At 41.5% G+C, this 12,026-nt stretch overlaps 1 protein-coding gene across 1 annotated transcript in view; it reads right to left on the reverse strand.

Moving 5' to 3' along the window:
- Nucleotides 1–1,207: 1,207 nt before the first annotated feature.
- NDUFV3 (NADH:ubiquinone oxidoreductase subunit V3) overlaps nt 1,208–12,026 on the reverse strand; it is a 21,390-nt gene continuing 10,571 nt past the window's right edge. Inside the window, exons 2-4 of the mRNA XM_019523876.1 lie at nt 11,495–11,588; nt 6,039–6,992; nt 1,208–1,745 (exon numbers count right to left, since the gene is read on the reverse strand). Of these exons, the coding sequence (XP_019379421.1) occupies nt 1,579–1,745; nt 6,039–6,992; nt 11,495–11,588 (1,215 nt within the window). The 3' untranslated portion in view covers nt 1,208–1,578. The remainder of the gene's footprint in view (nt 1,746–6,038; nt 6,993–11,494; nt 11,589–12,026) is intronic.

The raw sequence follows: 12,026 nt of genomic DNA on the forward strand, positions 1-12,026 counted from the left end.
TAGTGGGGTGTGCGTATGGTGGCCCCCCCACCCCACAGGCAACTGGTAGGGGAACTGTGTGGGGGGGGGGGCACGTGCCTCCCCTGACAGGACCGTCCCACACTGCCGATGCCACTGGCAGCTTCTGCAGGTGCTCACCAGGCTCATCCCGCCCCCAGCTGCTTCTGTGGGTGCTTACCAGGCCTGTCCCTGTCACCGGCTTCTGCAGGGCACTGCCCAAGTGGGAGTGGGCAGGGTTTGGCCTCATGCAGAGCACACCCGGGGCAGCCACTGTCTGGGCCAGATGCAATTAACTGATGGGCACCTGCCCGTAAACCAGATGAAAATTGCCCGGCAGGCTGTATCTGGCCATAATTTGCCCACCCTTGACCTATAAACTAGGGACAGAAATTACATATAAACTTGTATAAGTGATTGGAAACCACTCTAAACCCATAACAAAACAGAAGTTAAGTGCACATAGACAGATGGCAGATCCTGGTCTAGGATAGACCTGGACTGATGTATTATCAGACTTAACTGATTTTGGTTAAACTGGTCTATGAAACTTCAGTACCAGATTCCAGCCTCCCACCCCATCTAGTTAGGTCAGTCCCCTGGAATCCCAAGATGCTTTGCAGATCCCTGCTACCCTCTCTCATAGAGTGGGTAGGCTAGCCTCTGCCCACGATCCCTGCTTCAGTCAAGCTGGGCCCCTGGTCTGTCATAGACCTGAGCAGCAAAGCCTTTGCTTCCTAGCTCAGCAGGTAGAGGCATGGGGTGCAGGTGAGAGGGGAAAAAAAATCAAGCCCCCCTACCCAACTGGGGTACAGTAGGGGCCAAGCCTGCAAGGGAGGGGCTTTCCCCCTTACTGTCTGGTTCAGTAGCTTTTCCCCTTGATGCCCTGCTTCACCCCTACCCCCGCCTGCCATAGGAAGAAAGTCTGTTCTGTTCCCTCCCAACCTAGCCCATGGCACTTAAGAGTAAAGCATGAAAATTAGAGCACTCCTGCCTCAGGCTTTTTTGAACCTCTATACTTAGCCACATTCACATGTTGCTACACAGGAGAGTGTTCTGTACCACACCGCCTTGCTAAACCTACATCTCTGTTCTAACTCCAAATACACAACATAGGTAAGATCTTCAGCACTGGGACTCAGTCTTCATGTGTGATGAGCACATCAATGGGGCACAATCAGAATAATAATAATAAAAAATTAATACAATGGTGAATTCTGGACAAACAGATGCACATTATAATAACTGATTTCCTTCAAAACAGAAAACACTAATCAAAAAGTACAATCTAGGTCACATATTGGAGTCAACAATATCTGAAGGTCAGCTGAAATGATCTTCCCTATTATCAGTCAATGTGCACTAGGATCTAGAAAAGCTATTTAAAAAAAATCAGGATTATTACCATGAATGAGTTCAATATTAACCACAAACTAAGCAACTCTAGCAGCCAAAATGACCTTGTCACAAACATAAGCATAAATTACTGCAAGTTAACTGATTTATTTGAATATGGATTTTGCAGTAGTGCAAATAGAGCTATTCATCAAGACGCCTGAACATTTGTTGTAATCTTCTCTTTTACTGCCAAGGGGAAATTCTTCCAGAAGATGGCTGAGGCTGCCTGAATTTTGACAGATATACATCAAAATCCACAAAGGTATACATATGATATTCATGATGTTGGAGGTTCTTGTAGGTTGAATTATCAAATTCCTCTGGAGCAGATGCAGCAGCCGTTTTTATCTCTGTGGAACAAGAACAAAAACTAGTGAACCTACTGATGTTAGAAGAGAGGCAACATTCTTTCTCGCTGAGTCAATGTCCTCTGGAGATTGGAGACTCTTCATTGACTGAACATTAAAAATCAGCAGGTTCAGCACCAGGATAAAGTTACAAGACATCTGTTAGTACCTTACAATAGAGCAAAGCACCACTGAGCTCTAGAATAAAACACAGAATTTATTCATCTGCTCTACTACAGGATTTCAAATGGCTACTTAACACACAGGAGAGTGGAAAAGTAGCTAAAATGTTTCTGTTTCGAACCCTAATAAGTCAATATCGATGGGAAAATACCCAGGCGTCTTGTCTTTTAACATATTGCCTCATGTATATTTGACATCAACTGGTTACACTTCCTAGTCCTCAGCACAGCCAGAAGAAAACTGTGGGACACTTAGCAAGCCACGAGATGCAAAGGATCATTGCACTTGATATATCATGTCAAATCACAAGACAAAGGCATTAAAACTACTAGATTTTTTTTTATAGACTGAGCATTCACATGAGGAAAAATGGCAGAATGCACAAAGCTAAGCTGATCTAATTTAACAAAGCAATAATTAAGGATTTCAAGTTAAGGCTATATTATGCAACAACCAATCAAGAACTTTATATTTTAAGCTCTTCCCCCTTTTACTTGATCTCAGTCTATTTTCAAATCACGTCAGCTTTTTTTTTTAAAGAAAATTTTGACCACAAGCAGACACTAATTTCTACGCTTTAAAAATGTTAGCTTAAACAGAACTTCTTATAGAAAGGTTTCTGTTTGACTTTCTGACTTCACCATATAGGGAAATTATGAACAAAGCAAGAGCAGAAACAAAAGTATTCTTTCAGGGGGTCGGACTAGATGATCTGTCTAGGTCCCTTCCAACTCACTGATTCTATGTAAATCCATTCTTGTATGCATACAACACAAAATCAGAAAGATAGGTCAGCGCAATCTAACAGAAAAGCCACATAAATTTGCATATGGTGGTGGTTTGTGTTAGACACTGGCAGAAGCTCGATATATCTTGTTATGCAACAATCTGACACTAAAAATTAAAACTAAACAAACACATAATGAAAATCTATTGCTTTACTTTTATCCTTCTGCGGCTGGCACAGTAATATTGGATATTCAAAAACACCCATTGCATTTCATAAACAAACCGTTTGTTAGGTTTACGAAACAGCAATTTGTATTAAATGACAGGTAGAATCTGGGGTGGGCACTTGGAAAAAAAATCCAGGGCATCCTTCTGGATTTCCTAGCTGGATAAAGCTCACAAGAGAAACCACTACATACATATTTGACCCAGCTGTTGTGATCTTTGCTGAAAACAGCTCTGTGAATAAGCAAGCACAGGAAAGAATACATTCAAACTGCAAGACAGGGTTCTTCTAAAGCAGAAGACAGATGCTCAGGAAGAAAAGCGGATGGGCTCTCACATTTTCCCTGTCCACAATGCACCGTATTTGGCTCCTCAAAAGATGACTTTATCCCCAAGATCCTCCCCCGTGCTTCACACTTCAGCTGTGCTCTCAAGCAGAATGATCTCTCCAGAGGATGTTAAGTGAGTCAGAGTACATTTCTGCATTCCTTTGCTGCTCATTTTACTTACCAACAGTTAATGGCACATTAATTCTGTTGGCTCTTTAGCACTCCTAGTTCTGAAGAATGAAGCTTCCCTAACATTCACGTTTCTAAGGAGCAAAGCACTATTTTTATATCTTCAGTCTGTCTTGCAAGTTGGTTAGCTGAGGAGCTTGCAGACACACGAAGGAATAAAGGTAGGAAAGAAATGTAGGTTACAGAAAATTTGTGAATATGGACTGTTAGCTATTAGCTACTACTTTTCTTTTTACGGAAAAAGACTGAAACAAAACAAAACAGAAGATGCCTGTAAACGTGATAAAGCAGTCAGATTTTGCTTTCAGTTACACTCTTTTAAATGACTGCTCCACTGACATCAATGAAAGTTAGGAACCTAGAAGTTAGGACCTGTCCAGACTAGAAAAGCCTCTGCTGCTAAAGCTACACAGGTAGAGCCCCCTTGTGGAGATGTACCATGCGTCAGCAGGAGCATTTTTGCTGCCCCAAACTCCTGCAGGAACATAAGCTAAGCTAAGCAAACAAGCCCTCTGTCAGCCAGGGGGAGTTTGCCAACATGTCAGCAAGGAGTCATTTTTTTTCACACAGCTGTACTGGCAAAAAGGAAACATAAACCTCATCTTGCTTCAGATTTACACTGTAAAACAGCACAGGTACTGTAGGGGCTGCTGTTTAAAATATATACTGTATTGGTTAAGAAAATGGAACACACTTCACTTTAAAGCAGAGAATAAAGCCCCCCTTTGCCTGTCTGGAAGTAAATTGAGCCTGTTCTTGCAGTTTTCTAGGCATCAACTTTTTTGTGAGAATGGAAAAAGCTGTAAGGCTTGATCCTCAACAATAGCATTGTGATGGAAAGTGGATGAAGCATCAGATGTGGACAGTGACAGGGAAAGTATGCAGGCTTTTTTAGGCTCCCTTTTCTGAATGCACAGAAAAAGATGCCAGTTTTTTTGTAGACAGTGACTGCACTGGAATCCAAAGTCATTGCCCCCAAGAATTTTACAAGTCAAAGGCAGGTCAAATCATAGGCTGCCTGTCCCTTTCAAACTACAATACTCCCTGGTTAAGTACAGACAGTCAAAAAGCCTGAGGCTGAATCGATTCCATCTTCGCAGGTTAATCTAAGCTGAGCAGATTCAACTGATAACCAAGTGAACAGATACTTATTTTTGATTCTGGAAATGCAGCCACATGCCTCTAGTGGCCAAGGCCAGAAGCCAGGGGGCGCAAGAGGATGGCTTCCTGCTGGGCTGGAGCAGACAGCTTGGGCCAAGGCTAGTCCACCCACCCTGCAAAGCACGGGGGGTGCAGGGGAGATGCAAAGCACCCTGGGATGCTGGGGGATTGTGAGTTAACTTGAATACAGAGGGGATCTGGGACAAGTTCAATAAACCAACTGAACCTTAATCAGTTAAGTCTGATACTACATCCACCAGGTTTATCTTAAAATGGTTTTGGCCATTTTGAAAGCAGTTTATGTGCACCGAATTTCTATTTGAACCAGTTTCTGATCACTTGTAGCAGTTTGTATGTAATTTCTGTCTCTAGCCTTTTTGTTCAGCACTACATCCTGAACAGTGCTAAGTAAGATTTATTTATCATTTAAGACTATTATAAATAATATCCTGATTTTGCAAAGTCTTACATTTATGCTTTCTTCTCATGAGTTATTTCTTTAAACTCAAACATACTAGCTTTTGGCTGGCCAGATTTCTGAACTTTGAATACAGGACAGTTTTTAACACTTAGACAGGGTCAGAAAAAAGAAACGTGCTGCAGATGGTGTTGTGCAACTTGGTATGGAGGAATAATTTCATCTACCTGGAGTATGAGAAATGTAGAAACAATCAGACAGCTAGCCTGTTGGTTTGGGCTCATGAAACTTTGTGTATGGAGGATGGAATTATTTAATGAACCCAATTATCACCAGTCAGCATAAGCATGACAGGGACAAGGAGCTGGGAGGTGATCTGGGGAAGGTACAGCATACAATACAGACAGACACTGATATCCCCTTCCGTCCTCTACTGTTGTCTGCTAAAGATTGGTTTAAGCCCGAGATCTTGCTGGCCCCAACATCCAGCTCTCTGATCAGTCTAGTCAGTCTCACACTTAAGTCCTGGGTCTATAACCCCACTGTACTACCCTAAAGTCTGGTGCAATCTGCAGTCTGAAAAAAAGAAAAAGAAAGGGGCCATCATCAGAATGAATGTTATGGTGGTACAATTCAGCTCACTGGGAAGGCAGCTACCAACTGCAAGGGCAGGAGAAGGAGATAAATCCTAAGAGGGGGCAGAGGCCACTGGATGTCCTCAACATGGGTTTAACAAAATCATGAAAAAAGCCCTCATCACTTTAGTTAGAATATTCTAAGGGTGAACAAAAATAAACAAAATGAAATTAAAAATGCTTCCTCCCATTGCAACAATTGGAGGCCACATTACCAATACTTGATCTAAAAGCCTTTGAAACAGCAAGAATTTTTCATCAAGGCATGACAGTCTCTGTTACAGAGTCAGTGCTACGTCAGCTAGCTTTAAATACAGAACATAGAGCATCCATATTAAAGTTGACACTGAAGACTTATTTAAAATTATACAACTTCAAGCCCCAACCCCAGAAGAACCAACATAGTTCAAATAATGTAAAGCTGTACCCTGTATAGTGCCATTCATTTCAGTCTGAGTTCCTGCTTCTTGAGTAGTTTCTTTCTTTGCTGTACTGTCTACCGCCATTGCTGTAGTTTTCAAAAGTTCCTTGTGTAGTTTAGAAGCAGCTATTTCTTGAGTTTCAGGCCCCTGCATCTTTGTCTTGCTTTCTTCTCCACTTAAGGTCAGCTTTGGCTTTGTATCCTTAGTTACTGGTACATCTTTTAGCTGTGTAGCTGCTGCTTGGGCTTCAGTGGCCGATTCCTTCAGGAGGTTTGTGTTCTTAAGACTGACTTCTGTTAACTTTCGGCTTTTTTTATCAGGCATGTCTGAAATTCGCTTCAGTATATCTACTTTTTTTGATATTTGTTTTATGGTAGACACTCTTGGTTTTGATTTTATTCCATCACTGGTTGTTGATGTTTTAGTAGACTGTACCTGCTTGATGTGGGGCAACTCAATTTTTGATACGAGAGTTTTCTTTGTAGGTGCATATTCTTCATCACTTTTCTGGGACAATCTCTGTTTAACCAATGTTGTTTTCTTCACTTTCCCATTCTCAAAGGAGTGGGGATCTAGTCTTGGAAATGCCACTTTGGTTTTAAGGGCAACATCTGTAGTACTATCTTCTTCAGAATCAGAACTAGAATCTGAATCAGAGCTGGATGACGATGAGCTTTTTTCCTTAGCTAACTTCTTGTTCAGACCTTGAGCTGTTGTGATAATACCTTTCCCCTCACGTGAAGAAAGAGTTTCTCTCTGAGGAAACACTGCCAAAGTTTTCCTTGACATGCATTTCCTCGTATCTTCATCTGCTAACTTTAAAGCTTCATCAGGGTAAGGACTAGCTATAGTCATACCTTTATTTGCAGGTGGTGGGTGAGAACTAGGAGACAACTTTTTAGGAAACTCAACAGTTGTTTTGGTGGTTAGCAGATTGGTGCTCTCCTGTGGTGCCATATCTAGGAAATGGCATAAAGAGGAATATTATCATTTCTGACACTTTTGTTAATTTGGTATTCCTAAACACCCAACCTTAAGTTTCTGAACTGATCTGGTACTAAAGAGAACAGACTGAAAATGCTGTGACAAGTGTCCAGATATTGTGGAACACATAACTACATTTTATACACTGATTAGAGATAAAAACCAGAGCCCTATTTAGCATCAAATATTCTTTTCTACTATCATATTGGAACTTATGAGATCTCATTTCTGTTCCTTGCTATGTCAGACTTCCTGCAAGAGCCCTGAAAAGTCGCTCTTCACTGTGCCTCTGTTTCTCTTCCGTAAAAACAGGATAAAACCCCCCTTCCTCTCTCAGGGATAAAAAAGTTCATTAGCAAATGCAAGGTGTTCAGCACCTACAAAGATGAACGTATGTGTATGGAGAAGCCAAGAGAAGCAGCATACTCACTACTGCATGATTATTCTGTTAGCTGCTCCATTGCAACAGTTATCTTCATAAGCAATAGAAAAAAAATAAATCTATGAAGCTTAAATGGATACAAGCCTTTCATTTGCTCAGGACCCCCTGTATAAAGAGTTCAAATGTGCATGTAACTACCTGCTAAGTTGTTAGAGAGAACTTTATATCATACTCAGCTATAAAATGCTGCCCCCTCTGATGCTCTGTGAGGCCTCTCTACTTGCTTTTACTTTTCTGCCTTGTTTCCTTATTCTGAGATTTTTTCACAGGAAAGTCTCAGTGGACTTCCAGACCCTGTATCTGTATTAAAATAAGAGCACCTGCCACCCATTTCTTTCTCTGAGGGAGAGGTAGGAGGGAAGTATGGATGCTAAGCTTTTACTGTCCAAACTGGGGAATTGGAATGACGACAGCAACTTCTAAGCTGCTACCCACTCCAGGAAAACTGTGTGTAGCCTGTTGGAGAAGTAGCAGGGGGTCTAAGAGACAGCCATATTTGTGAAAACTGAGACCACTTCAGGAAGAATTGGGACCTGCAAGCAGCACAGCTACAGCAAAACCCCACTTGCATAAGGAGCTGCTTAATTACCAATTTGACGTGTAGTTTAATGTACCTCTGCCATGTAACAGCCGTGTAGAAATCCATGCTGCGTAATTTGGGTCTAATAGTACAATGTAGCTCACAGAGCATTGGATTATTTCAACACACACTTTCCACCAATCATTTTATAATTACAGAGATTTCTTAGGAAACATGAAAAATAATGATTCTGAACAGAGGTCAACCTTTAGCAACATGGGAGCTAAAACATTAAGGAAGATATAGGTGTGTAAATTTAAAAATAGACTAACAGAAGTGAGATAATATACAACCTTATCAGATTTGAATAAAGTACACAGGAGGAGTCAAGCTACAGAACAAGTGTCCCAGGAGAGCTAAAAGGCAAATCAAATCAAGCTGAAATACTATTAATAATGGGACATCTTAAAAAACTGATAAGACAGAAGCAATGTTGAAGTCATGTCACTGTAGCATTAATACCAAACATCATTAAAGACCAAAAAATAGATGTAGGTTAAAACAGTGAAATATTACATTTTTCAGCACATATTAAACCAAAAATAAATCTTTTAAGTAGTTAGATTAATGACACTGAACAGCAGGAACTGAACAAAACGGTATATTTGCAAGGGCAGCATGGACCACTAGCAACATTGAGACACTTCAAGGTTTGTACCATCTGACCTGTGTCCCCCCATTGGATACTACTGCATTCAATAGACTCCACCGAGCCCCATGAGCAATATGAATTTTAAACAGAACATTCATATCACTAACAGAGGCTCTGAATTTGACAGGATAGAAGAGCACATCCATGAAAAACTTATGTTCCCCATTCCAGTAGTAAGTGTGATCATTTCACCAAAGCAAAGGAGAATTTCCCAACCTCTTCAAACTGGAATCTGAAAAGACAGGCTGTACTTAGTACATTTTAACTAATAATAGCAATGTGCTATACTGTTAAAGAACAGTACCATACACTAGAACAGGGGTGGCCATCCTGCGGCTCTGAAGCCACATGCAGCTCTTCAGAAGTTAATATGCACCTCTTTGAATCTTTGCACAAGCACACCGTGACCAGCTTCCATTTGGACCAGCTTCCATTTCCATTTGCACCATGTGCTTGTGCAAAGATTCAAGGAGGCACATATTAAGTTCTGAAAAGCCACGTGTGGCTCCAGAGCCATAGGCTGCCCACCCCTGCACTACAAGAAAGAGAATACTAAAGGGAAGATAGTTTCACAGGTCTTTTCAGGCTCTCTTCAGAGAATTACATGCAACAGATTCTGGGGTAGTCACCATTGAAATAACTTAGCTACAGTTTCCAGAACACCTTAGATAACAGTTTATATTTGATAACCATTTATATGTGATACCAAAAACAAAGATACCATGCAAAGCTGATAGAAGCTACTAATTTAAAATATCCCAAGTCTGTATATCATGCTGTGTATTATCAATCAGGACTAGAAACAGCAGCAGCAAAGACTCTCTCAGTAAGTACCCAAGCTTTTTTTCCACAAATTATTTTAGAAACTCAAGGTTAGAAATTAGGGAGAATTTGTTTTCAAGAAATCTTTTCGGGGTGGTTCTTTTTAACATCTCTTTAATACATATGATTATTAAGTCAAGGGGACTATGCAAAGACAAATAAAAGACTTAGCACTTACATTTCAGAACCTGTGCCACTGTAACTGTCCCAGCACACTTTGATACAGCATATGCTGACAAGAAAAGCTCTTCACCCAGTACAGATACATCACCTTCCTGAACATCCTAAGCTAAGCTGATGAACACCCTCTTCTCCTGACATAGCTACATCCACCCTCCTGCCTACTCCTGCCCCAGGGTTTTGATGACATTGCTGTGATTTTTTTCACACTACTGGCCAACATAGGTATGCCAGCAAAACTGTAATGCAGATCTAATTTAAGGACACTGACAGATGTGACATTTTGTCATGCAATCAGCCACTAAAACACTCTACAGTTGTGCCCTGACAGAAGTGCATAGCTGCACAGCACTTTAAAATGTGCCCGACTGCCCCCAAATTAAACCTAATTTCATGAGGGTTCAGATGAAGGTGTTCCAAAGTGGAGCACCTTCATTAACTTCTGTTAGTGCATGCTGGGAGCAGGCCTGGGGTGAAGCAGTCCTGCCTCTTCCCCAGTGCTGTCTTCAGGATGGGAAGGGGAAGGAAGTCCATTCCTTCTTCCCTTCCCATCCTGAGACAGCCCTGGAGCTGGGAGAGGGAGTGTGGGGCTAGGGGAAGAGACTGCAGACACACAGCCTCTCTCAACTGGAGTGGCTCCAAAAGCAGAGCTTGATCCTCCACGATCCTCCAACAGTGAATGTCTGTTGGGTCGGGAGGGTCAGTCTAACTCATGGCAATTTCTGTAAAGTTCCATAAGTTAGACTGGGGAGCTGCATATCTGTCAGAGCCCTAACTCTGGATTTCAAATTTTAAAGTGGGTCACTAATCATCAGTCCCACAAATCTGTGCTTACATGACTAATTTTTTGACAAGTTTCAAAACCTATACCCAGTCCTACAAATTACTTACTCTGCAAGCTCTTTCAAACAGGGACTGTCTTTCTGTTACATATGGACAAATCCTACCACAAAGAGGCCATAATTGTACTTCCAAAGCACTATCATCTGAAACAGGTGCAAATAACTATGATCTTGCCAAAAGCATCCGTCCATATAATGGGCTACCCCACCATACCCAAATAGATCCAGAAATGTGACAGTACTATTTGAAGTCTAGATCCACATTATGCAGTACATTCCCCATTTTCAGTACAGATAAACAGTGAATTAACTGGACTCATCCCACAAACAATTTTTATATATCTGCTCAAACCCAGCCCTAGAACCCAATGGCTGAGATGCTACAAGTGAGGTCTGAGATATAGCTGCAGCAATGAGATAGGCAAGAAAGGACAGGAATGTTATCCTGACAGCTTACATTATACCCAATACAAGTCTATTGCTAGCAGTCCTTCACTAATCTGGGCATGCTTCATAACTCCCTGTTCAGTTAGACACTGGTGGAGAGGCTAATGCAGTTGAGGGTGAAGGATTTAAATTCTATTGGTTTGCTGACTAGTGGGGAAATGAAACACGGTAAGGAATAGTTGTCTCATGGCTTAGGACAGTTTTATAAACTCCTACAGCACTGGGGTTTTTAGATTATGTTAAAAGTGCCAGGTGTTTAGATGAGCCCTCTGCAGTGTCAAGATCTGTAGGATCAAAATTTGTTTCTGTGATAGGCTGTGTAAATGGTGACATAATGTGGGAGACAAACAAACTGCAGCTTGTAATATGAATACTCTACTGAATAAAAAGCTACTCAAACTGTTTTAATACCAAATTAAAAGTGAACTTTCTACTGGATGGGCACTAATTTTGACATGCATCTCTATGACTGATGCACACAATCATCAAATAAGGAAAAATAAATGTCTTACTCTTTGTTGGACCTTTTGTTGAACCTCCTGACTTGGTGCAAAGTGAAACAGATGGGAAGAGGCCTTGTTGTCCCCATGCTTCCAGCTGCAAAGTCTGCAACATCAAACCAGACAAACTGGTTATCTTTTGATTAGGAAAAGAAAAAGCTGTGTTATCTGCCGTTTTTCTTATTTGCAGTTAGCTGGTAATTTGTGTACAGTACAAACAGGGATAACAAACAGAAATTCTCTGGATACAACTATTCCACCCTCACCTTTATGGGTGCGTCCACACATCTACACATGCCAACATGTGCACTTGCAGCAGCTCAAATAAAAGTGGTGAAAATTTGAGCCAGGGCGTTTTGCCTCAGCACACGTGCTCTGACATACATTTTGTTGTGGAGCAAACTGTGCCACTTGGGGCAAAATAACCCTGCCTGGCTCCTCCCAGATCTGCAGCTGGGGGAACCAGAGCCCGGGGCCAGTACCTGTGCTGTCCCCAGCAGTATCAAAAGCTGCCCTGTCCTGGCCTCAGCAGTACAAAAACCTG

Source organism: Gavialis gangeticus, unplaced genomic scaffold, assembly GCF_001723915.1.
Source record: "Gavialis gangeticus isolate Ggan-Ray unplaced genomic scaffold, GavGan_comp1, whole genome shotgun sequence".
Taxonomy (NCBI): Eukaryota; Metazoa; Chordata; order Crocodylia; family Gavialidae; genus Gavialis; species Gavialis gangeticus.